Raw genomic sequence first — 27,802 nt, 5'->3', positions numbered from 1 at the left:
AGCTAATCCTCTTCACAAAACCGTTTGAAAATTTGAGAATTGATAAATTGTGTCAAAAGTTATGAGAAAGATAATGCAAAAAAAGTCATCCACGCTTTTTAAGGGTTAAGTAAATTGTTATCAAGATAACGAAAACCAAATTGTAGAGCCGTAACCTATTGTTTGTACTTCCGATTCGCTTCGGCTGGGCGGGGGGGGCTTTCAAAAGCTATAGAGGTCAAAAATAAATCCTTAGTGGAGCAGCAAATGAACTATTTGAAGTCTCGCGCACTCAATGCAAAATAATCACAAAAATTAAAACAATTTACAATTTGAAGTTAAATAGCGTCTCTTTTGCAATCCAAGGAAAAAAAGTTCAATTTTCATTATTCACTTGAGCTAACACCAAGATGATGTTTTCTATTTAATTGTCTGTATCCTTTTACTCCGTCGTACCTTAGTAAATGTATTTTTTTTTTGTTATGTGTCTGCATATTCTGCATTATGTTTTGTAAGTTGGATTCTAAAATTATTGTTAGAAAATGAAAACAATCATTTACGACCTAGAAAAAGGATCAGCTTAAATTCGATTTTTTCCCACCCCCGATTTTGAGATGATGCAGCGTTAACATAAACTTGAATAAGATAAAACTGGGCAAAAGGATCATTCCACGACTATTTATGCGTCACACGCAGAACATTAACTTAAAATATGAAAATTTTGTAAATGACTTTTGGCCCAATAAACTCTTTAAAAACTCCTAAGCGCAATGCCAGCGTCATTCTGAACAACTGATTCAAAATTATTGTTTGTATAGACAGTAGGGTGGTCCAAAATTCAAAAAAGTTTAAAAATCCAATCTCCCATGTCTTTCTTACTATCTTTACCATAAAAATAGTATGTAGGTTGGTAGGAAGATGTAGGTTTTTACGGAAATTACTATGAATAAATTTTGAAAAATGTTCCAAACACGTTAGCACTGGAATGTAATTACAAACTTTTCATCTCATAGTGAAAACTCATTATTTAAACTATAATTGAGAAAGTTGTTGAAGAGTGCAATGAAATCCGATGGATAGAAGAAGAGAAATCCATGAATTTATTTAGTATTATTTAGCTTCATATAGGATTTCATGCCTACAAACATCTACAAAAATCTCAAACAAAATTAGTTTAAAAAAGAGTTGTTTCTTCAGCAACATCCTTCATTAAGGTTTGAAGAGTGAGTTTTCACTATGGGATGATAAGCTTGAAGTTACATTACACTACTTACATGCCTGGAATATTTTTCAATTTTTTTCCACAGTAATTTCCATCACCACCGAAAGAGCTGGAAATTCCACAGAACACTATTCTTATGATAAGGATGGTATTAGATGTTCAAACACTTTTAAACTTTGAACCGCCCTAATGGACAGCCTGTTGTTTAGGTATATCAATGCACTGAACTGGTTTTAACATTATTTTTAATTTTTTTTATTTACTGGGCACAACTGGAAGGAAAAACGTTTTCAAGTCTTTTAAAATCCTATTTTGACCTTAACGCTAAGAACCCGTGACTATGTAAAATATGTTTACAATAAAATAAAAAGAAAATAAAATAAAAATAAAAAACTATCGTTTGACGGCAGTCGTATTACACGTTTTCATTCTTGACTTATTATTAAGTTGGTCTGCAACTCCCCACCGTCATAACTTTTCAAACAAATTACTGCGATGATGCAGACTTTTTAGCATTTCTTCTCTTTGTATAACAGCTTCAGAAAATCATTTCTTACGTGAAAGTTTAATAACTCTTGACAACACTTATTCACGATACTAAAATTTTCAAGCGTGTGCATTCTTTATCATATCGGCGCCCTTCTCTGCAATCATAATCGTTGGAGCATTGGTGTTTCCGCTGGTTATAGTCGGCATTATGCTGGCATCTACCACTCGCAAGCGCTCTACTCCAAAAACCTTCAATTGTGAATCTACCACCGCTCCTGGATCACTCCACGGTCCCATTTTAGCGCTGCCACATGCATGATAGATTGTTGTGCTCATATGTCTGATGTAACATTCCCAGAAATCGTTCGAATTGTATTCCCATATTTCACACTCGGGAATGTCTATTCTCAGTTCGCTCGTTTCGTAGTTCCGGAAAGCTGGCATGTTGAATAGGTTTTGTTGCATCCGGATGCCTTCACGCAGCACGTCCAGATCATTTGGATCGTTGAAATATCCTGTTTCAATTATTGGATGGTCGTAAGGATTTCCTGACTTTATACGAAGCCGCCCACGAGATTTGGGATCAATGCCAACGACCCACACTATAGCTACGTCCTGCCTTTGAATGTGAGATCTGATTGAGTCCAAAATATTTCGTTTGTATCCCATGCTTGTGTAATATCCTAAAGCATTTGTATCGTTTTTGGGAATTAACTTGTTAATAAACTGTATATTTGGGAACTTTGCACCACTGTTCTCCGTATTAGCAAATCCCATGATATCGTCTATTCTGTTGAGATAGATGAAAGTACCTCTGTCACGAAGAGTGAAGTCAAACAAATCCAACAATACTTCTTGGTTTATTTTTGTGATGTTGGAAATTGGTTTTCCAATGCCAAAAAATATCGGTATAAACACATGGTCTTGGAGATTTCCTCCGACATCCAATTCTGATCGAATCGGTATATTGAATGGTTCTAAATACTCGCGCCTTCCAATGCCAGACAACATCAGTAGCTGAGGAGTGTTGATCGCACCTGCTGACAGGATGACTTCCTTCGATGCAACAGCTCTTAAAGAGTATTGATTATCGACGATCATGTTAACGCCACGAACAGCATTCCCTGATTCGTAATGTAGTGACACAACAAATGCGTTCTTGATTATGTGTAAGTTTTTCCGATTCTGAATTGTGTTCAGAAAAGCCTTGGCGGTGCTAGCACGAGTAGCTCCCTCCGCCGTGAGTTGAACTCTGCCATAACCAATATGCTCCTCTCCGTTCAAATCCAGCAGTTGCTTATAGCCTGCTTCTATAGTTGCTTGCCTGAGTATTTCACTGTACGCATTGTTCCTACCATATCGCTCTACACTTAAATATCCCCCAATACCATGGTAATTCCCTCCATAGCTGCCCACAACCTCTGGATTAAGGTTATACTCCGATTTGATGAAATATTTCAAAACATCATTCCAGGCCCAGCCAACATTTCCCAAGCGTTCCCATTCATTGTAATCATCCTGATTGCCTCGAATGTACATCGCTCCGTTGATTGCACTGGATCCACCTAACATTTTCCCCCTCGGCCAGTAAGTTCCATTGATCGTACCAAGGCTCGAGCCATTGGCTCGCTCCGTATCATACTGCCAATCAACTTTAGTTCGTAGCATACTGGGCTGCAGTCCGATAATCTGCAATGAGTTCTTGCTCATTAGTTTTGGATATCAATGCAGTTGCTTCCATTACCTGACCAGTGCTCTGAATGGCGTTCACCTTCATCAAAAAAATGATCCTTTTATGTTTCTTTATATTATGGATTCCAAATGAGTGTGCATATGTTTTCGAAAATGAGTTTCAGTGTTACGTATTTTTTCTATTAACTTGATAAAGCTTTATTGGCTGATAACCAAGATAATTCGAAGGAAATAAATAAATATATAAATAAATCTGAAATGTGTAAAAGAAGAGAACGGAAATGTGTAAGACAAAATTAAAGACTTTATATTAGGGTGGATCTGAAAAAAAAACAGTTCTTTCAATTTCCGATCGGATTAGGAGTTTCTGACAAAAAGTTAAGTTTATTATCACAAACAATGAAACGGTACTAACTTTTCAAAGTTTGTATTGGTACTACTATGGTGATTCTGAGAAATCAGAATCATCTCATCAAACCTTCCACTGATAAGCTTCCTTTATCATATCAGATGCTTTTTCTGCAATCATTATAACAGGAGCGTTAATATTTCCACTTGTTACGGTTGGCATTATACTGGCATCGACAACGCGCAAACGATCCACTCCATACACTTTCAGCTGGGAGTCTACGACCGCACCTGGATCGCTCCATGGTCCCATTTTTGCGGTGCCACATACGTGGTGAACAGTTGAACTCATGTGTCTGATGTAACATTCCCAGAAATCATTCGAGTCAACATTTTTGTTTTATGGATTTGGAAGGACTGCATCCTGAATAGGTTTTGTTGCATTCGAACGCCTTCGCGGAGCACATTTAGATCATCCGAGTCGCTTAAAACTCTCGCTTGAATCGATAGATGCTCATACGGGTTCGTTGATTTGATTCGAAGACGTCCGCGAGATTTAGGATCAATGTCAATAACCCAAACTATAGCTACATCTTGCTCTTGAATGTGAGTTCTGATTGAGTCCAGCACGTTCTTCTTGTATCCCAGTTCTAAATATGATCGAGCCGAATCAATATCATCTTTTGGAATAAACATATTAACAAACTGTATATTTGCGAATTTCGCAGAACTTTTCTTTGTGTTTGCGAAACCCATTAAAAACTCGATCCTACTGAGATAGATAAACGTATCTCGTTTGTGTGAGATAAAGTCGAACAGCTGCTCCAATACTTGTTGCCTTATTTCTGAGATATTGGAAATCGGTTTTCTTATTCCAAAAAATATCGGCACAAACACGTGATTTTGAAGATTCTTACCAACATCCAATTCGGATCGTATTGGTATACCAAAAGCATCCAAATCATCCCGTCTACCAACACCAGACAACATCAGTAGCTGTGGAGTGTTGATAGCACCTGCTGACAGGATGACTTCCTTCGATGCAACAGCTCGTAAAGAGTATTGATTATCGACGATCATGTTAACGCCACGAACAACATTCCTTGATTCGTAATGCAGTGACACAACAAATGCGTTTTTGATTATGTGTAAGTTTTTGCGATTTTTAATAGAATTCAGAAAAGCGTTGGCGGTACTGGCTCTCGTAGCTCCTTCCGCCGTGAGTTGAACTCTACCGTATCCAATATGCTCCTCTCCGTTCAAATCCATCAATTGCTTATAGCCTGCTTCTATAGTTGCTTGTCTGAGTATTTCACTGTACGCGTTCTTTCTACCATAATGCTCTACGCTCAAATATCCTCCAACACCATGATACTTTCCTCCATATCTACCAAAAGTTTCCGGATCACACTTGTCCTCAGATTTAATAAAGTATTTCAGCACGTCATTCCACCCCCATCCAGGATTTCCCAAGCGTTCCCATTCGTCGTAATCATCCTGGTTGCCGCGAATATACATCATAGAGTTGATTGCACTGGATCCACCGAGCATTTTCCCAGCTGTCCAGAACGGTCCATTCTCTAAACTGAGGCTCGATTCGTTTGAACGTTCCGTACTATACTGCCAATCCACCTTGGTTCGAACCATGCTGGATTCTAATCCTACAATCTATAATAATTCTCAAATTATTTGGTGCATTGTCTGTTGCAATAGTTTCATTTCAATTGAATTTTGAAGTATGTGCACCATGATTGTAACCCATGAACTAAATTTAACCAGTGTGCCTTTGATTGTACATGACTCCAATATCAATTTATTTCACATTTGGTGATCCTGTTTCAACATGTTTGCTCCTTTTTCACCAATCATTATCGCTGGCGCCAACAAACCCGCACTAACAATTCTTGGCATTATACTCGCATCTACTATTCGTAAGTTCCGCACATTCCGAACCCGCAACCTGGAGTCTACTACTGCTTCCGAGTCACTATCAGGTCCCATTTTGGCCGTTCCGGCTGGACGATACATACTGGTGGAAAGATGTCGAATGTAACACTCCCAGTACTCGTCAGAATCATACAGAATGAACGCACATGCTGGAATATTCAATCGATAATGCTTGACTCCGTTTTTGGTGAATGAATTTGTGGTAAGCATTTGCTGGTGGATTCTAATTGACCGGATGAGAGTCTTCAGATCCTCATATTCGCTAAAGTATGCCGGCTTTATGGCGGGATCTTTGTAAGGATCTGCAGCAACTATCTTAATTGTTCCTTTTGATTTAGGTTCCAGAATGCTTATCATTGCCATCACTACATCGGCTTCCTGTTCTGCTTGATAAACTGATCTGATCATTTCCAAATCGTATCCAATTTTCCGAAGGACGCCATACGAAGTAAATCCACCTTTCTTGAACAATTGGTAAACCACTTGCGCGTCAGGAAATGATTCAGATGCGTTCAATGTATTCATATTCAGTGTTAGACCTGCCATATGGTGATGCGTTATGGGCTGCGAACGATTTTTCAATGCGAAATCAAATAGATTCAGCACCTTTTCCAAATTGAGGTTGATGTTTCGTTTAGACGACTTTGTAAATTTGTAGAAAAGTGGTATGGCCACATGGTCCTGTAGATTATATCCTACGCCCAAATCAGCTCGTTGAACTATATTTGAGGGTTCTAAATCTGACTTTCTTCCGATTCCAGAAAGTAACAATAATTTGGGAGTGTTAACTGCTCCAGCAGACACAATGATTTCCTTTCTGGCTACAGCTCGTAGGTTATGTTTATTTCTCAAAATAAAGTTTACTCCTTGCGCCTTTGGAAAGTCGTCCTTCGTGAACGATATGGATGTGACAAAAGCATGTTTGATTACGTGCAAGTTTTTCCTGTGTTTGACTGGGTTGAGAAAAGCTTTTGCTGGACTGCAACGAGTGCCATTTTCAATCATGAACTGAGCCCATGTTACGCCTAAATTTTGATCCGCATTCAAATTGCTCAACTGTTCAAATCCCAATTCTTTGGCTGCTGTTATAAATAGCCTATTAATTCGATCTCGAGCCTCATAGTTATCGACGCTTAGGAAGCCTTCTGTTCTATGCAGCTTGTCCGTGTGCCTGATTGATTTATTGAAATACTCTACTACATCTTCCCAACCCCATCCAACATTGCCGAGCTGCTTCCAGACATCGTAATCCCGTCGATTCCCCCGTTCATACTTCATAGTGCCAATCGTTCCAGATCCTCCCAGAACAAGACCTCTTGGCCAACTGACTCCTTCGACACTTGTCAAACTATGACGCCTGGAACGCAACGCCTTGTATTCCCAATCGATATTCGTACCTTGTAGCTCGTAGATCATTTCTACAAACTAGAAAAAAACGACCTTGCATTACTATCATTGTTTTATTTCACCAATATGCTTCCCCTTTACGTGCCAAGTGATCCAGTGCTGCAGTTTCATTTGCAAAACTCTGATTAGTAAATACTACAAACAGAATGCGAAACCATTTATTGTGCTCAAACATCAATATCTCAATGTACATAACAAACATTTAACATTCTATAATTCATCTTTCTTCACATGTGGTGACGTATCTGCCATTCCGTGATCTTCCTTGATCATATCTGACGCTTTTTCACCAATCATCATCGCCGGAGCATTGGTGTTTCCGCTGACAACGAAAGGCATTATACTGGCGTCTGCAACCCGAAGCCCTTTCACACCTCGAACTCTCAGTCTTGGATCGACAACTGCGTCTCGATCCGAATCAAGTCCCATTTTGGCCGTGCCTACTGGATGATAGAGTGTGGTCGCCATGTGTCGGATGTAGCATTCCCAGTACTGGTCGGTGTCATATGGAATAGAATTACAGCCTGGAATGTCGACCTTGACCAATTCCGGTTCAGCACTCGACAACGCGGTGGATGCCATTATTTTTTGCTGAATTCGGATTCCACCAGCCATGGACTTTATGTCATCCATGTGGTACAGGTAACCTGCGTCTATGTACGGCTTATCAATAGGATTTGTGGAACGAAGTTTCAATTTTCCCCAAGACTTTGGATTGAGCAACACCACATAGATTCCAATTAAATCAGCTTGTTCTTCAGCAGCTAATAATGAGTTTACTACTGCTTCTTCATATCCTATCAGTGAAATCATTTGTTTCGTTCGTCCAGACATCTTTCGTCCCATGAAGTAGTGGTATTGTATATCGGGGAACGAATCAGTGGCGTTTACTGTATTAACAAACCCAGTCAATCCAGATAGACCATGATTTGATATTGGTCCAGTCCTTTTTGTCAAAAACTCCAGTAAATGGTCGGCAAACTCTGCTTTCAGATCGAACGGTGGAGCAGTTGATGCGTGCACCTTATAGTAAATAGGAACTACGTTGTGATCTTGAAGATTTTTGCCTACACTCAAGTTGGAGATAGTTGAAATGTTCAGTTTACGCAAATCTTTCTCGCGACCTACTCCAGACAACATTAGGAGTTGAGGAGTATTGATGGCTCCACCTGATAAGACTACTTCTTTTCGTACATTCGCTTGGAGTTCATGCATCCCATCGATTAGAAACTTGACTCCACTCACGCTTTTATCGGGATTGAAGAGCACTTGGCTAGCATATGCATGCTTTATAATGTGCAAATTTGGGCGGTCTTTCACCGATGATAAGAATGCCTTTGCTGGGCTGCAACGAGTTCCATTCACAATAGTACCCTGCAGGCGATTGAATCCAATATGGGTTTCGGCATTCATATCCAGCACTTCGGGATAACCAGCTTCGGCGGCAGCCTTGATCATTTGATCAACTAAAGGGTCATCAGTGTTGAAGGACTCCACATTTAGATATCCGCCCTTCCCATGGAATTTTCCTCCGTTTGAATCAGCAATCGAGGGATTAACATTATTTTCGGATTTCTTGAAGTATTCCAGCACATTGTTCCAACCCCAACCTACATTGCCCAGCTGTTCCCATTGGTCGTAGTCCCGCCTGTTTCCTCTAATATATACCATTACGTTGATTGCACCAGAACCCCCAAGCAATTTTCCTCTAGGCCAGAAACATCCATTAGGCATGCTTTTACAGGCACGTTTCGAGCGCTCGATCGTGTATGCCCAATCGTAAGTAGAATTTTGTAGATGGAAGAAAAGTGGTACCAACTGGAAGGCAGTAAATTTCGTCAGTATTGATAGAAAGCATAACTAAATGGTGGACTTATACCTTTACACTCGGAACAACAAACAACATATACACAAACCATTACATGTTGTTATCTGATGTTTGGTTAGAGCTCAAGATGTGATGAATCAACTGAAAGCCAATCAGTTTTAATGAGGTCAGCCCCCTTTTCCCCGATCATAATGACTGGAGCATTCGTATTGCCGCTAACTAAGCTTGGCATAATGCTGGCGTCGATTACTCGTAAGCCACTGACACCCCGTACTCTTAGCTGGGGATCTACTACGGATTGCTGGTCACCTCTAGGACCCATTCGTGCCGTTCCTACGGGATGATAGATGGTAGTCGAGAAAAACCTCACATAACACGCCAAGTAGTGATCCGATTCTATAGGGAAATTGTCGCACTCTGGAAGCTTAAACCGAATTTCTGAGGCATTCAATTTCTTCAACGGTTTGGTATTAAGAAACTCACGCTGCAGCTTCAATCCTTTGACCAATAATTTCACATCATCTTGGTGGTCGAGATAATTTGCAAAAATTTTAACTTTCTCGAAAGGATTGTTATTTTTGAGCTCGATGCGGCCCGTTGATTTTGGGTTGAGCAGCGTTATCCAAACTACGGCTATGTCATGTGTTTTACTGGTTTCAAGCAAACTGTGTTCGTACTCTTTGTGAAAGCCCATTAGTTTGAAAAACTGAGGCATACGGTAGTTGTCACCTTTTCCGAAAAATAGGTAATGATATTGCAAATTGGGATATTTGTTTTTACTGGATTCAGTATTTAGGAATAAGGTTATGTGAGTTCCACCATTTCCAGTAAAGGCACCAGATTGATGCAGCAGGTATTGCATATAATCTTTGTATGCGGCGCTAGTCCTCATTCCAGGATCCAATGCGATGAAGTGTGCCACGATTACGTGATCTTGTAGATTTTTCCCAACAGGCAAATCAATGATCGTTTGCACTCCGTGCCTTTTCAGGTGAGGCTTTGGTCCCAGGCCGGACAGCATCATGATTTGTGGGGTATTTACTGCTCCTGCCGATAAAATGATCTCTTTCATGGCTTTGGCTTTCAATATTCGAGAATTTTGCAGATTGAACTGTACTTCAGTCGCAGACAAATCTTTGAGGATAACTTTCACAACATGAGCATGTTTGATAATGTGCAAGTTTGGTCGACGCAACGGACTCAAGAAAGCCTTCGCTGTGCTCTGTCTTCTACCGTTGTATAAGGTTCCTTGCAGCTCCACCATGCCAATGAACTTGTTCTCGTTAATATCACTCAATTTTGCAAATCCCAATTCAGCAGCAGCTTCAACTAACATGTCAGTTAACTCACTTCGGCTAAAGTTTCCTATTTTTAATTCACCATCCACAGAATGATAATCACTATTGGCAAACAATTCATTCCGTTCGAATTTTTTGAAATATGCCAAAACGTCTCGCCAACTCCAACCGTCGCATCCACTTTCAGCCCAGCTGTTATAGTCACGTTCATTTCCCCTGACATACAGCATGAAGTTCATTGAACTGCATCCGCCCAACATTTTCGCTCGTGGCCAGTAGCTACCATTAGGCATGGCTCTGCTTGCTTTTTCGGATACTTCGGCATAATATTCCCAATCACTTGATGTTTTCTGAATGTGCAAAAATAACCCAGGAATCTGCACGAATATGAGTTCAACCACCACCGTGTAACGAAACCAAGTTAGTATAATGATAGCCATGAAGCAAGTGACAGTGTTAAATTCCCCAAAAAATCATGCATTAGTGCTTTGAACATCCCAAAACGGAACAAAATGTTTACCTCGGATTCGATCGGAGGATCACCTCCGGCTTCCAGTAACAAAATTTTCCAATCTGGGTTTTCCGACAATCTATTCGCCACAACGGATCCAGCCGATCCGGCCCCAACGATAATGAAATCATACTCCTGGAGGCCTTCGTTCAGCGCCGTTGGTCCGTAATCCTTGGGCCACATATCTGGCGGAGAAATGCTGCACTGGGCAGCCATAATCGTTTGGATCAGCATTGCAAATAGCTGATTCGCTGGCCCAAGGCTTTGCGCCGCGCACTGACTATTGAGTAGTGCCTCCATCCTGGAGCTGAAATTGGTCGATGCTCCTCAACACCTGAAATGAAGAAGAGGAATGTTATTAGATTTCACTGTTGTCCTTTGAAAGGTACGTTTCCGTTGGGAGCGTTGTCCACCTCGTTTGAATTCCGCTTTCACTCTGGAATACCTGGTTGATTGGAGGGATAATTTATAGAATATTAAGCGTATCTGCAGTTGGTGCGCTGTTTGACTTCTGATAGCAAATGCCCTCTGATAGACTGATGAAGGAGTGTGTATCACTTTTTGTTGTGGTTTGTGTAATGACTAGCGAATATTTATAAGCTTTTTTGTTTGACGACGGCTCCACAAATTCGTTTCAAACTGTTCAAATGCTAGACACCGTGCCGAGATATCTTCTAACGTCGTTGTATTCTGTTTGTTTTGAGCGCCGACTTGAAGGCGTGGTGGTGATGCCGGTGTTACGAACGGATGCAACGCTCGGTTCAGCTACTTATCTATTCAGGTGAGTGAATTCATGCATTTCTCGGATAACATTCACACCGGAAGCTAATTTCATTACAGCACAAGTTTACAATTCTAATGTCAACAAATGTGGAGTGCAGTGGCGTACCTTTGAAGAGAGAGAGAGAGTGCATTGTTTCCCTTTTTTTCTGGAAGCTTGAGTAGATTACGAAGCTTGTGAATATTGATTGATCAATGAGAATCAGTGCTCTGCTTGAAAAGTAGGATTAAATTACGTTTATGTATTCAAAGTATCCAAACGTAGCATACGAACGTTACAAAGTGGGAGAACGCACCTAGTTTGTTCTTCACACATTTGTGCCGAAGAGTGTCAATTCCCTTCCCTCTTCTGTCCAGATTTTTTCTCGTGAAGATCATTTACCGTTTGGAGTTACATGCTATTATGTGCTACTTCCTAAGCCTGGAATCGTTTATAGGTATAACTGATAGGTTAACCATTTTTTTCCCAACGTGAAATTAGTTGGACTGGCTGGGAAACATTTCATTCAGACGGGTAAAAAATTAAATTTAATGATCAATCATAGTTGAGGTTTCTTTATTGAAAAATTGCAATTCGCTCAACAATATATTATGATTGATTCACACATCATTTTTACTTGTCGAACTTTTTTGTATATTTCATTCAACTAAGTGTCTGTCTGTGTAAAATTACAACATAAAGGAAGAATATCCGTATTGGAACATCGGGCTGTTTCCGGAAAAATAATACTAAAAATCAGAAATTATCTTCTGCATCAACACTATTATTTGTTTGGCAAAATAAAAATTTAATCAAAGAGCAAGGATATGAACCATTATCTTGAGCTTACGACTCTTCAAATTTAAATCTACTCCAAGTGCACTGATAAAAAATTTTGGTTTATTTTTGTATCATTTCATTATATTACAAAGATAATATTGTGCATCAGCTTGATTGATTGATTTATTCATGAGATGCAAGATAGAAGCTCGGTTACGTGTTTCTTTATTCCACATTTTTTGGGTTACATGAGACAAAACGAGCACTTCTTCACGGTTCTGGTGAATGAGTCTATCTTCATTCGATTTCTTGATGTTTTTGAAAGAATATCCGTCTCATATAAGTTTGAGAAACTTCAACTCTGAGGCAACATTACACTGGGACCATAATTTATAAACTAGGACGACTTAGTAGCGTAGCTAGGGGATGCGGTGGGTGCGGCCCGCACCGGGCCCCGTGCCTCTAGGGGCCCCAAAACCACAGTGCGGATTTCTTATAGCATTAAATGTTTATAGGGCTCGTAGGAAAATGTCAATTCATGAGATTTCAAAAAGAAAAAGATCATGGTAAGTTACCGTAATTTTGGATTTATCACGGGGAGTAGTGAAATAATCCCACTAGAAAAAAATGTAACCACTTTAATTTCGAGTCCATAGCTTGCGACTAATTAACTTCATGATTTAGCAAACCAAGTCTAAATAAAAATAGTTCGACCGTTTTTGGGAAACTTGGCCTCATGCTGGGTTGTTCCGAATACCGATTCCCTGGGGGAAATGGCTTCTAAACCGTCGGTTCTGAAACCTAGCTGCCAACATCAAACTACATAAATTCCCAAATCTAGGCTAAAGAAGGGTAATTCAAAGGTTCTTGGATAACATGATAACATGCCAGGTTGTTTTGGATACCCTGTTCTCCAGAGGAGGTGACCATTATATTGGCGGTTCTGAGACTTATCTTGCGACTTATCAAACTTGATAAAGTCAAGAAGAAGTCAAAAGCCGTTGGTCCCGAGATGAACTAGCCCAGGGCTAAAAATCTCGTTAATAAAGTCAAACCAACCATCAAAAGAAGAATAGTTTAAAAGGTTTTGGATGACCTGGCCACATACTAGGTTATTCCGGATTATTGGTTCTTCGGTGCAAGTGGCAAATATGTTGGAGGTTCTGAAGCTTAATTTGCGATGTATCGAATATCAAGATTTTGCCAAACCAGTCCAAATAAATGTCAAATCGTGTGAAGATTTGTGTCATGAATTTTGAGTTAAATATTTACTCCGCAAAATAACCTTGACTTCGCAGATGAGTTTCTGTCTAGCCTGCAGCTGGAAAAGTCGATATATGAATTTAGAACATCTTATAAACTCTCTAAATAACTCATCCACTCATTTTCACTAACTCATTCATTGTCTCATTATCACACATACAGAAAACTTGGCTTTCCATCCTAAACTATAAAATCATATTTCTTCACTTCCCCACACGTGGCTCCGTTTGGCACATGTCACTTGAGCCGTCATTAGGTGCCTTAACATTGTCTTGAGGATATACGGCCTCTACATTCGGTACAATCTATACGTAAGAACGGTTATCTACAGCAGTATGCTTAGCACATCATTGGTCACTACTATCAGTGGGACTGTTATGCGTAGAAATTCACCAAAAACCCTGCATTTCTAGGCATAACAGTCCCACTTTGAATTTTGTAACTAAATTTACTTTATTTCCATAATACAAACTCTTGACTCTAATGAACAAGCTATTCTTTATACCAGTGGTTTTCATGTCGTGCTCCGCGGAGCACTTGGTGCTCCGTGAAGCCTTGGCAGGTGCTCCGCGACAATTTTGAAAATTTGTACCACTACCTTGAAATATTTAAACTTTTTGCTTAAAAACGCTTTTAATTATACCAAACCAAGCAAAATCTAGAATTTACAAGAGTTTAAATAAAAAAAAAAAAACAATTGATAGCACTGAAAATTTGATCGATTAGTTACATTGAAGTTTGACACTGTTTTTGCTCAAAACGTCCAGCTTCTGAGCTGAGATTTTGAAATTGTAAGGTTAAAAAGTTTCTTGCGGTGAAAACTTTCCCATACATTATGTATGGGACAGTTTCAGCTTGCAAAAATGAGTTTTCTTTAATTTAATGTGGAAAACAACCCCGAAAGCTGAAAAAATCTAATTTTCACCGAAAGAATATTTTGAGACTTTCAGAGTGTAAAGTTTTCTTGGGATATTTATCCTAGCCGCAAAAAAAAAATCAGGTGCAACTTCTTTAATAACCGGAATTTAAACAAAATGATTCAAAATTAGAAGTATTCCACGAGTTTCAAACAAAAAAAAATGAATATATGCGAAAGTGTTGAACTTGCAGTTCAGACATATTAAAAAAGGTTTAAAAGATATTTTGCTACAAAGACTCGTTCAGTTTTTCACACTTACAACGAAAGTCGGAAAATTTCCCTACCAAAGCAGTTCTGCCAATTTCAAGCCACGATTTTCTTGAATATTTGACGAAAAATCAAATTTGAAACAAAAAAAAGGTTGCGCAATCAAATGAAAACAATTTTTTCGGATTTGAATTATAATTTAAAAATAAAATCATAATGATGAGAGATTGAGCAAAATAAATCGTACTTCACGGTTTTCATAGGAATTATACACACATAATCGATTCCGCTAACCAAATAGCTGAAAACTGACAAAAAATCGCTGAAATTCAGAAAATTGATACTGACAATAAGCATCAATATTCAGCTAGGCAAAAATCAACAAAACTTTGCTGAATTCAGCGAAAAAAGAAATGAATTTGAAAAATCCATATTTCAAACGAAGGGATGACGAAAAGCAGGTGCTCCGCGCAACAATTTTATTTCAAAAAGTGCTCCGCGAGCCAAAAAAGCTGAAAACCCCTGCTTTATACTATTGTAAAGATTTTAATTTAATTTACCACGCACCTGGTCAGTACGAGGCCTAAATGTGTTAAAATCTTTAAACGTGTTTTTCTCGATTGCATATTTTGGAACATGGGACAATTATGCGTATAACGGCAGTACATGACAAAGCCAAATAGGTGTAATTTCTATCTCACATGCTACAAGGAGCCATGTATCCCGTGTACCCGGTTCAACTACCTTTACTAGTCACGAGACCAACGTAAACGGGAACCACGTAGACGTAGAATGACCAACATGTGATTTTATTTGCAAGTGTGCACTTAAATTTGTACAGCATCTTCTATTTTAATCTCTATTATTTACAATTTCCTGCAGTTGAATGGGGTTTCAGCCTTTTCCGTAACACGTAACATTTGTATTTGTTTGGAATTCCTATGGACCGATGCACGAGTTCACTAATTTGACGTTTGAGCGGTGCCGTATTCATTCGTTGCCATGGTCCCATAAATAACACGGCTCCGCTCAAACATCAAATAATGAACTCGTGCATTGATCCATAGTGACACACCGACATTACCAAAGCATTCTACGATTGATTTTAAACTTACTGAAAGGTTTCATTGGTTATTTACGCAGTTTCATGAAACATTTGCTATAACTAATTTAGCATGACTTACGCAGTGATTTGCGCTCTCAAGTGAATACCCTTAATGTTTTTTTAGTAGTTTAGCACAAATAACTAATTTTACCATGATAGTATATTTTGTTACTGATTAGTTATTACATGACTTTCAAGTATAACATACCAATAACAAATTTGATATGATTGTATGTTTTGCTATTGATTAGATATGTATGTCATATATTAATAACATAATAATGGTTAAACTAGACATAACTGCAAAATTTGTTCTTTTTTTACCATTATTTAGTTATTCACCTCTACCCGGGATCTGTGCCTCCCTTCCAGCTTCAAACTATAGTTCTGAAGCCGTCTGTTTTCAATTTCCATTAGCTTCGATTTTACGAAGAACATTTCATCTGGACATGATCTGTTGAGCATCATAGAATCAGAAATTTGTTTCAAGCAGGTGTATAAAAAGGATTTTTGCATTCGAATTTCTTCCTTGATGTCAAATGATTCTGTTAAAAAACTACTTTGTCTTCTTCTTACAGTTAAGATTTCACCACACATTGAAGTTCTCATTGAAACAATTTTGCAATTTTAACACATTATACATTCGAATGAATTGGTTTATAACTTCCGGTTATAAACAAGAAGGAAGGGTTTACTTTTCAAAACCCCTTACCTTGGAGAAACATGCCAAAATTTCTCGATAGTGATTTCTAGTCTTTGGGCCACCTTTAAATCACCACCGAAAAAGCTGAAAATTTCACGGAACACTTTTTTTATGATAAGGATGGTAATAAAGATATGGGAGATTAAATTTTCAAGCATTTTTGTATTGTGAACATACAAAAGTATATGTATATGTTCTTAAAAAAATTACTGTTTACTCAAAATATTGCCGTTTTCGTCAAAATTGGAATTTTGCGATAGCTAAAAAGTTTGTGTGTCAAATGCTGTAATTTTTTATCTTAGCAAATTCCAGGTTACTTTCAAGCTACGGTGAAAATTTCAGGTCAATCGAAGCACTAGAAGTCGAGATCCAGGCCTCCAAATTTAACCTCTTGGTATGAAAAAACGGCCACTTGCGAACTTTATTCTGTTCAGTACTGTAGATGTTTTTTAGTTTACAATACAGACTCCTAATCGTTGATGTAAGTATTGTATTGATTTTCATGGATGTTCGTGGTATGTATGTATTTATGTAGCCACCATCCTTGCTTGATTCTTGCTCTACTTCCAGTACCACTCAACAGTAAAGTCAAATGTCATTACAAATCTGAATTCAACATACCGCTGTATGAAGGGCCAAAAGGGGAGTGGCGGAGTACAGACACTTACGCGAAACCCCTGGTTAAAAAAGAGAATCTCATTCCAACATTATGATCTAACGGAATGAGTATTGAAATTTGCAGTACTTGTCGACGTTGCAACGGGATTTGCATGGATGAGCTTAGTCTTCTAATAACACCATTGAATTTAGTGCTTTGGATCTACAATCGTAAACAATGATCTCTTGAAAGTTTTTAAATACGACACAGAATCTTAGTTTAATAACACTGTTCGACAAAAAAGTCGATCTGAACGCACAGAGACCGGACAACCCGGGCTTGACAGTATAAAAATAAACAAAAATAATGGCGTTTTCAGAATGTTCGTGTCTGCCCCAGGTCATTTTTAAAATATACTTGAACTTTTTGCATTTTTTATTTAAAAATCTAATCTGATCAATAAACCGACACAGTGTTTTATATTCAGGACAGCGGAATTCATGTACCATATAATGTTTTAAACGTTAAGTCCAATATGAAGAGTTGTAATAAGATTTGCAGGAAGCCCTCCCCCCTTTTTTTGCACCCTCCCCATTTTTAAAGTATCGCAAATGATGGAATATTTGATATACATATATTTTTATTTAAATAAAAAATGCAAAAAGTTCAAGTATATTTTAAAAATGACCTGGGGCAGACACAAACATTCTGAAAACGCCATTATTTTTGTTTATTTTTATACTTTCAAGCCCGGGTTGTCCGGTCTCTGTGCATTCAGATTGACTTTTTTTGTCGAACAGTGTAATTTGAATAGAGATTCAGCTTTCTTAGTAATGAATCCCGATATGCTGGTACTCGGTTATTGTTTTTAAAGATCTCATAAAGTTTGTTTGCCAACCACACGACTGTGCAATTCTCGGTAAATAGTAGCAGAGATTCGGCATTCTGAATTGAGTGTGTAGAGTATAGTCCATAGAACCACAGAAGGATCTACAAGCAAATTAATGTTTGTATTAATTTGTACGTATCTTCTTGGTTCTCCAAGATCTTTATCGAATATAGGCTAAAGATCTTGAACCGCAACTGGTACTCTATTAATAGTTTTTGAGAATGGTACAGTTATTTAATTATTCACATAAGTCAATGGAGTATGATATTGATTTGTCCTGATGTTTTTGATCCTCCGAGGACTCCACAGAATATAGGTCTCAGGATTAGGCATTGAAAATGCTCAGCTCATGAGTAGAGATCATTTGATTCTAGGGTAACTTGATGCTCAACTAAGAAGTAGGTCATGAGTTCACTATGGGTGGTTTCCATACAGACTGGTGGCCAAAAATATTTTTGCCATCTCATGTCGTATTTATGGGTTTTATGATACAATTTTGATGTTTTATTTTCAAAAACAAGTTTTCGAGGCTAACTTTTGAATAGGACCTATAGCGAAATAGTAAATTTTCTGAATTATGTTTAGCTGTTTTTGATAGAAAATGGTTAAAAATATTGGAATAATCCTTTAGATTACATCTCAAAGTCCCTTGGAAATAAATTTTAGCCTGGGACAACTTGGGACAAAAAAGTACGGGATGTGTAAAATTTCGATAAAAAATCAATTTTTTTTTTTGTCAGTGCACTCCCCGCATTTTTCCGACCTAAAGTAAGAATTTTTATTTCATTTAATTTGTTGTAAAATAGCTTTGTGAATAAGCTCTCGGACAGTGTATAACGATCTGTATAAAATATTACGATTATGCAGTATATTGTATTCAATGTATACCTTGTGTTTGCACTGAATTCTTTATTTTTCTTAAAAACTCTAACTTTGACATACTGTATCAATTGATCTATAAAAGTTCTTGCCTTGATATTCCAGGAACATCTTAAAAGAAATGTTTACCATGGAATGATGTACAAGAAAAATCTATCAAAACAAGCCATTTTTTCGATTATTGGCCACCTGAGCGCCTATAGTGGAGTTATCAAGTTCATTGAGCGTTGACGATCATCAACATCTTTCTGCTTGATCAGCGCAGTTCAGCAATAAAAACCAACTGAGCATAAAAGTCGATTGATTAAATTGAAGATATTTATGAAGTTTTTGATGGATACAGGCACTTTTTGTGCTATAATCTTCTTGGTCCTCCAAAAATTTTTAATTATTTCCAATAAACGTGGTACACACCACTGCGTTTTGTTTGTAATATGAAAATATGAGTAATTCATAGATCATTATAAAGTTTCTTAATAGAAAAAACAGGCGAGGATTGATGAAATATATTGCTTTCTTTTGGGGCTGATTATTTTGGGCAATACAAATGATTTCCATACCTGTTAAACCACCAACATTTTCTGGGCTGTAGTATATTAAAAGTCTTTTTATCACCTTTCTTCTTTTGGTAAGATTGTGAGGTACGTTTAAAGCGAAATAAATTTAAGAAAAAAAAATATCACGGTTACACACTCTAATGAGAATGTTTCCGTTGAGAGATTTACTAAGAGTTTAGCTAGAGAGTTTAGCCAGCGACAACAAAAAAATTAGTGTAATGAAAAAAATGCTAATTTATCTAGTGATAATTTACAGATAATTTTAAATTGTATTGTGTTTAGAACTCTTTATTTTTTTACAGTCATAACTAATATATTTCTATAAACCTAATCTCGTTTTTTTTTTAAATTTACAGGTATGTTATCATTCACCGCCTATGTGGCCTTTAGAGACCTCTATGCGCTCTATGTTCCATTTCAACGAAAGTAATCTCATGAACCGCATCAGTAAGTGTTTGTACGTCACCTGTATAAAGCAGTTCGTCGCAAGGGCTGTCAACCTTTGTGCGTGCGTTTTCATGTTAGTCAGTTCATTCGCTAATCCGACTGTTGATGTAAGTTGTAAATTTTATTGATATGTCATATCCGTTGTGCAAACATCCACCGTATGGTAACCGGAACACACTTCTGTGCTAGGGGCTTATCGTGCTAAAACAGATTGAGTTTTCCTACATTCTTGTTTACAAGTCAATCTCTCATGAGCACATCCAATGAGGGGCTAAGGAGAGCAATCATCCAGCATCTTGGAACAGCGTTGTGTTCAAATAAATGAATACGAATTTCCCTCAGAATTCCGGAGTACTAATTCATATCTTTCTTCTACAAACTTTTGAACTGTTGATTAAACCTCTGGGCTTTTTCGAAAGCTTAGAAAAATGCTTTCTCATAGCTGCTCAGAACTTTCAGCATCTTTAGCTTTCAAAATAATTTTTAAAGATATAAAACAAATCTTCATGGGTTAAAGAAGCTTTGTTATTATTATTATTATTATCTTTATTAACGAGATTTGCAGCCCGAGGCTGGCTCATCTCGGAGAAGCTTTGTATTGGAAACTCAAACGAACTCAAGAACAGCTTTGAGAAGAACAAAACAAATAACAAAATAAATCTGACCTTGATTCCCATAAAGAAGATACGAAGTGTACAGCATACGTCATGGCATCACAATATATGGGCACGATCGCACTCAAATTAGAAATGGACTCGTGGGCCACGATAAACATGCAATCCGCAGTTTGGCGATCACTGCTCTTTGCGCTGGACAGTCAAGCACCATTTGAACTAGAAAAGAGCCTCGACCGGCGGGATTGTCCGGGTAACATTGGTAGCTCCAAAACAACTTATTCAGCTGGAATCAGCAGTAAAAACAGCATTTTAGCTGAATCAGATTGCATTCAGCTACCAATGTCACTTAGGTAGAACACACGACCCTCAGCATGGTCTTGCCAAATAGCTGCGTGTCTAAATATACTAATGTAGTAATGGTAAATTGACAAAAAAAAATCTTAGTCAACAACAGTGAAAGTGCTCATAAACACTGAGAAGCTGTCTATGGCTCTACCGAGACGCTAAAAAACGAAGCAGAACAACAACACCATCGAGCAGCTGTGTCAAATTGTAACCATCTGTCCTTATACGCTTTCCAACCCTGTTCTAATGATAAGATGCCTGTGCCGGTTTATCAGTTACATAACGTACCTATGAAACAATTTTCGATTCTCAGTAGTGATAAGTAATCAACTCAAGCTTGTGCAATTTATGGCTACCAATCGAAAAAAAACGTGTTCATTGGAAATTCCCAGTCTAACGCTCAAACGAATCCGATTTTTTAGACCACCTTCTATTATTAACTAGGGTAAATACGCCAATTGTTGACTGACTAAACCAATCGCTAGTTGATGAACACGTTATAAGGAAAGAATAGGCGAATTGCCCTAAGAGAATTTTGCCCTACGATTTTTAATTACGTATATGATATAACAATTACGATGGTACTTCACATAATTAACCAGGCAAGTCAATCCAAAAACATCATCAACAGGATCGAAATTCGTCCCCGAACACATTTGGCATGGCTTTGCTTTGTAAGTAACCACGAACATTGGAAACAATATGTGGCAGAAGAACTTCCTTAAGACTGAATCATTTGAAGTGAGGATGAAGACAGAATTTGGTTATTACATCAGAATTACAACAGATTTTGTTACTAACATACCACGATTTTTTATAATAAGATAAGTGTTATGACTTTACTACTTAGAAGTTCAAATAACAAAAAAAAACACCGTTATTTACTTAATTTAGGATTTCTTAATTCAAATTTTTTAGCGTCAGGTTTTTGAGATATTGGCAGTTAAAAATGCATATTAACTAACAAATTATACTGTTTCATATGGTATGCGCTCTTCAACATGGGACTCAGATAGTGCAGCTGTTTAGCAAGACGATGTCGAGGGTAGTTGGTTCGAATCTTACCGGTCGAGGATATTTTTGTGAAGAAAATTTCCTCGATTCCTCTTTAAGTATCTTCGTACCTGCCAGCACGTGCTTCATTGTAACGGTCAAACAAAAATAGCCATAAAAAATGTAAACGCCAGTTGGTTTATTCTGCACTTCTGGGCAGAGGCAGTACAAGTTGAACAACCCGAGCAAGCAAGAGTTTTTTTTTTTTCATTGTGTCGTCGAATTGTTACGTTACGTGAAGCTGAAAGTGGATTGTGGCTGCTCAGTCAAGGATGAAGTATCAATTGGTGAGCTCGTTTCATGCTTTAATTCAAATCTGTAAAATTTATACGACCACATCTAATCGTTCAGCGGTGAAATGGCAATTTGATTTTTCAACAAACTATGAATGGTTCGTCTCTATGAGTGTCGGCATAAATTCTTATTTATAAACTATTTATGTTTTACATTTTTTTTTTTTTTGATGGTCCAGCCAATCGAGTTTTTTTTACTTTTCATATGAGTTGAATCGTCCTAACCGCGGTAGGAATGATGCGTTTAGATATTTGTTCAACAAACTTTGAATAGTTCGTCACTTTAAGTGTCGACATTATTTTCTTCTACTTGGAAATTGTTCATATCATTTAAAAAAATATATTATATTCAAAGGCATGTTTATATCTCACAAACAATTGTTTATCATGGCCTAATCGCTCATCAAAGTGAATCATGTGACCCAACGATGCTCCCAATCCCTCCCAGTAACCAGTAACCTTTGTGGGGAAGCAGAGGCAAACACGGTCTCCAAATAGCAAAGACTACGCACTAACATTCCTTCCCCCAATCCCACCTAACTGCAAGGACGTGGCCGGCGCCGATATTGACCTTGTATCAATAGAGGCTCTGAATTATGCACACTGAAAAAGTTTATGGCCAATCTCACCCGAATTTATAGTTGATTCTTTGTGCATCTTCACTGGCCTTGGTCAATCACGGAATAGCAACCATTGATATGTGTAGTCAGTCTAAGCCAGTGGTTTTCATGTCGTGCTCCGCGGAGCACTTGGTGCTCCGTGAAGCCTTGGCAGGTGCTCCGCGACAATTTTGAAAATTTGTACCACTACCTTGAAATATTTAAACTTTTTGCTTAAAAACGCTTTTAATTATACCAAACCAAGCAAAATCTAGAATTTACAAGAGTTTAAATAAAAAAAAAGAAACAATTGATAGCACTGAAAATTTGATCGATTAGTTACATTGAAGTTTGACACTGTTTTTGCTCAAAACGTCCAGCTTCTGAGCTGAGATTTTGAAATTGTAAGGTTAAAAAGTTTCTTGCGGTGAAAACTTTCCCATACATTATGTATGGGACAGTTTCAGCTTGCAAAAATGAGTTTTCTTTAATTTAATGTGGAAAACAACCCCGAAAGCTGAAAAAATCTAATTTTCACCGAAAGAATATTTTGAGACTTTCAGAGTGTAAAGTTTTCTTGGGATATTTATCCTAGCCGCAAAAAAAAAATCAGGTGCAACTTCTTTAATAACCGGAATTTAAACAAAATGATTCAAAATTAGAAGTATTCCACGAGTTTCAAACAAAAAAAAATGAATATATGCAAAAGTGTTGAACTTGCAGTTCAGACATATTAAAAAAGGTTTAAAAGATATTTTGCTACAAAGACTCGTTCAGTTTTTCACACTTACAACGAAAGTCGGAAAATTTCCCTACCAAAGCAGTTCTGCCAATTTCAAGCCACGATTTTCTTGAATATTTGACGAAAAATCAAATTTGAAACAAAAAAAGGTTGCGCAATCAAATGAAAACAATTTTTTCGGATTTGAATTATAATTTAAAAATAAAATCATAATGATGAGAGATTGAGCAAAATAAATCGTACTTCACGGTTTTCATAGGAATTATACACACATAATCGATTCCGCTAACCAAATAGTTGAAAACTGACAAAACATCGCTGAAATTCAGAAAATTGATACTGACAATAAGCATCAATATTCAGCTAGGCAAAAATCAACAAAACTTTGCTGAATTCAGCGAAAAAAGAAATGAATTTGAAAAATCCATATTTCAAACGAAGGGATGACGAAAAGCAGGTGCTCCGCGCAACAATTTTATTTCAAAAAGTGCTCCGCGAGCCAAAAAGGCTGAAAACCCCTGGTCTAAGCTATTCTGCACTTCTGCGCAGAATTGAAAAAAAAAAAACAAAAATTTACAGGAAACCATAATTGGCCGATTATGTGCAGGCCCAAGTGCTAAAGGGCATTACGGAGCCGATATATTTTTGTAATTACTTACAAACTTCATTAAACATAACATGCCCAATAGTTTGAAGATTACAAGTTCTGGGCCCTAGATGCTGCAGTGCTAAACCGCAGCTGTCCAGCAAGACCATACTATGATTCGTGAATCTAATCCCCCCGAGCATAAATATTCTAATAATGCAATTTTTCTCGACTTTCCAAGGCATAGGGTGCCGGTGGCATTAGTGGACTACCTAAGCTATAAAAAATCATAGCATAATAACGAAAAGCCTTCACAGAGATCTTTTGGCGTCAATAGAAAGGTTTCAACCTCTACTATATGGGAAAAATATAAAAAGAGTGATAAAATTATTTTTTGAGCCTAAAATCGCTTGAGCCACTATTGGTACACGTGTTCCAGTAGTTGCGCTAGTGCTCCAGTAGTAGACGTTCTGGAATGATACAAGGAATTTTAAACATAATAGTAAATTTTTACATTGGTTTAACATTATTCTGAACAGCAACTAATATCTTTCGAATGAAGCAAAAAGTTTATCTCTGGGACATTTCTTCATTTTTTACATCCATTTAAAAACCTCTTCTATCCGTTGATCCACTACTGGAACACGACGGCAACTACTGGTGCAAGGGAGCGATTTTTTTGCGTAAACTTAATTATTTATATGACTTTTTGATAAAACAAAAAGCTGAAATTTGGCAATTCGACTAAACTAGAGGCGATCTATGCATCAAAAATAGCGCATGTCGTTTTTATCGCAAAAAGTACATTTTTTTCCACAGTCCAATCTACTGGTACATTACAACCATTGGTACCGGCACTCTATAGTATATTTTTGCTTGCTACTTGACAAACGAATGCAAAAACGGCGAACGAAGCTCTCAGCTAACAATTTTGGAAGTGCTTTTTAAAAAGTTATGCTGAGAAGAAGGAAAGAAGGTTCTGTCTTAATTAGAAATATAAAAAAATATCAATGTTCTGGATTTTGAGACATTATTTTTAAATTTGGAAACTCAATTGCATGTCGTATAACAATGTTCCAATTGCACTCATAAAACTTTTTCATCAATGTATTAAAGTAAAATTGAGCATTTTGAACTAGTTCTAGCTTGTGATCCATAAGAGGATTCTACCCCATTACCCCGAATCCCATTACCCCGAATGCCATTAACCCGAACGCCATTACCCCGAATTCCAAAACCCCGAACGACCCATCACCCCGAGTGACATTACCCCGAATTCCAAAATCATGGGGAAATGTCATCAATATCATCATGTCAAAATAATTGTGAATTCGGGAAAATAGCATTCGGGGTAATGGAATTCGGGGTGATGGGATTCGGGGAAATAGCATTCGGGATAAGGGATGGTACACAAATTATGTCACGCTAAATTTCAACTTTTTCGACCCCCTCCCCCCCCTTTGTCACACTTTTTGTATGAGTCCTCCGAAAATTTTGTAAGGCTTGTCACACTTGGCTCAACCCCCTCCCCCCCTTGGAGCGTGACATCATTTGTGCATGACCCCTAATGGGGTAGAATCCCATAAGAGATAGAGAGTTCGGGTCTTTGGCAAAGTTGCTCAGGGGTTCAAGGACATCCGGAAAGCGAAGGTAATATTCGCTTCATACACAAGTAATTCAGGACCGATTACATTCTTGTTCATTTTTTCAGATATGATTCGCTTTATATCCAAATGATTCATTTCATGTGACACCTCATTTTTGAATGCATGCTCACTAGCGCCACCTATCGGCAAAATCGCGAACTAAACTGTTCCCTTTCCGGATGCCCTTGAACCCCTGAGCAACTTTGCCAAAGACCCGAACTTTCTATCTCTTATGGACCACAAGCTAGAACTAGTTCAAAATGTCAATTTTACATGCTCACTAGCGCCACCTAGCGGCAAAATCGCGAACTAAATTGTTCGCTTTCCGGATGTCCTTGATCCCCTGACGCTATGAGTATGCTGATACTGATTGGAAGTTAAATCAGTTTTGGTTACCTGCTCAAATTCATTGAATGGTATATAATAAGTAAAACTACTTTTGAGTTATGGAAAATGATAAACAAAATGCGGAAAACAGCATGAATTGATTTTGGAAACATTTTGAAAACAATAATTTTTATTACAAAATACTATTATACAAAGAATTATTTCGAATTCAAAATTGGATCATTTTTGTCAAAATAGCAGGTCTGCGATAACTTCAAAGTTTGTTGAGGATCAGCTCTGAATTTCTAGCTTAGAAAATTTAAAGTTACTTTCAAGCAGCGGTGAAAATTGCATATCAATCTTAGCACTAGAACTCGAGGTCCAAGCTTAGAAACTTGACCCATTTGTATGGAAAAATAGCCAGTGCGTACTTTATTTTGTATTACTAGCTCGTAGGTTCAGGCAAGTATGATGACATCTAAGCCAAATGATAGCTAAATCTAAAAAAGCAATTCATGATTTCTTTGGTTTTAGTATGTGTTTTTATTGCGCAGAATCATAACTTGTTATGTGGTCTATTTGATTGATAAGCCATTCAAAACATTCACGGTGTCCCGTATTTTAGTAGAATAATACTGAAAATGTCTTTGGAAATTGATTAAGAGGTTTTCTTCAAGACTTGGAGACCGACTAGAAGAGTCAATAAAGAACAACAATATGTCATACAATAAAAATAACGAAAGTTCTTCTAAGCTGAAAACCTTAGATATTCCATATCAGAGGTTGACTGTAAATCTTCATTGGGCTGTGAATAAATGAACTAATAAAAATAACAAACTATGCGAAATGGGCCATGGTGGTTTCCAAGAAGTCGTTCACCTTAAGTAAACTGTAGGCCCGAAGGAATGCTTTGAAACAAGCATGCGCCTTGTTATAAAACTTGCACTTAGTAAGTACATATAAAAATTTTATTTCGAACACCAGAACTTATGTTTTTTAAATGATTAAAATGGTTATGTTGAAAAATAGAGGTATGTAATTACAAAATTAAATCGGCTCCGTAATGCCTTGTAGCACTTGAGCCTGCACATAATCAGTTAACTATTGTAATTTAATGATTTTATATAATCGAAAACATTCCAAATCGGCTTCCGGTATTGAAATATATTGTTAATGAATTGAAAATTAACGTTTTTGACAATTATGCCTTCAAAAGGACGTAACTAAAAATGTCGTATAAGATTCTTTTTAATTCTGCCCAAAGGTGTAGAATAGGTGTACAGCTGGTGTTTATTTTTTTACGGTGCTATTTCATCGTAATCTGTGTGAGTATGTAAGCTTAGATGCAGGCTTTATCCTAGTTGGGACGTAACGCCAGAAAGGAAGGAATGGAGGTAGCTCATTTCAACAACTTTTTTTTTCCATGTTCGCTAGTTTGACTAAACTTTTCGGTATACTCTCGTCATTTAACCGACAAATAATGAATGTTTTAAGATTTTGTCCACGCAGGTATCTTCATGAGGGTTAGAGTAGAGTCAACACCCAATCGATATCAAATCACAATGTTTGCAATTGTATAATGTAGTTTGGTCTGTACCAACTAACAATTTCTTAAAATCATACTGAATTTGTCGATGGTAAATTTCGCTCGTAGTACAGTAATTCTTCAAGAAAATTTGACAGGTGAAAATAAAGCTAATAAAAAAGAGACAGGGCTTTGAATTGAATTTCACTGTCCTTACATTATATGTATTCTAGTTTATAGA

At 37.5% G+C, this 27,802-nt stretch overlaps 3 protein-coding genes across 9 annotated transcripts in view; all 3 read right to left on the bottom strand.

Moving 5' to 3' along the window:
- The window catches only part of LOC5563966 (glucose dehydrogenase [FAD, quinone]), a 53,728-nt gene that overhangs the window by 22,258 nt on the left and 3,668 nt on the right, over positions 1 to 27,802 (bottom strand). For 2 of the 7 annotated variants that reach the window (XM_021854951.1, XM_021854952.1), the window contains exon 2: positions 10,731 to 11,055. In XM_021854951.1, coding sequence (XP_021710643.1) covers positions 10,731 to 11,021 — 291 coding nt within the window. In that variant the 5' untranslated portion in view covers positions 11,022 to 11,055. Of the gene's footprint in view, positions 1 to 7,209; positions 8,903 to 8,963; positions 10,588 to 10,730; positions 11,056 to 11,134; positions 11,250 to 27,802 lie in introns of those variants that run through there. The other 5 variants (XM_021854950.1, XR_002502655.1, XM_021854953.1 and 2 more) reach the window with 5 other exon arrangements.
- LOC110679626 (glucose dehydrogenase [FAD, quinone]-like) lies at positions 1,326 to 3,754 on the bottom strand. The gene has a single exon (XM_021854963.1). It carries the CDS (start codon positions 3,398 to 3,400, stop codon positions 1,808 to 1,810), a length of 1,593 nt encoding a protein of 530 aa, XP_021710655.1. The 5' UTR covers positions 3,401 to 3,754; the 3' UTR covers positions 1,326 to 1,807.
- LOC110679628 (glucose dehydrogenase [FAD, quinone]-like) lies at positions 5,534 to 7,118 on the bottom strand. Its single transcript, XM_021854965.1, has one exon. The coding sequence runs from the start codon at positions 7,091 to 7,093 to the stop codon at positions 5,549 to 5,551; it is 1,545 nt and encodes a 514-aa protein (XP_021710657.1). The 5' UTR covers positions 7,094 to 7,118; the 3' UTR covers positions 5,534 to 5,548.

This window comes from Aedes aegypti, chromosome 3 (genome assembly GCF_002204515.2).
Source record: "Aedes aegypti strain LVP_AGWG chromosome 3, AaegL5.0 Primary Assembly, whole genome shotgun sequence".
Taxonomy (NCBI): Eukaryota; Metazoa; Arthropoda; class Insecta; order Diptera; family Culicidae; genus Aedes; species Aedes aegypti.
This window is presented reverse-complemented; position numbering and strand designations above follow the sequence as displayed.

Coding starts and splice junctions, on each gene's coding strand:
- LOC110679626 (XM_021854963.1), bottom strand. CDS start 3,400: ATGAGCAAGAACTCATTGCAGATTATCGGACTGCAGCCCAGTATGCTA.
- LOC110679628 (XM_021854965.1), bottom strand. CDS start 7,093: ATGATCTACGAGCTACAAGGTACGAATATCGATTGGGAATACAAGGCG.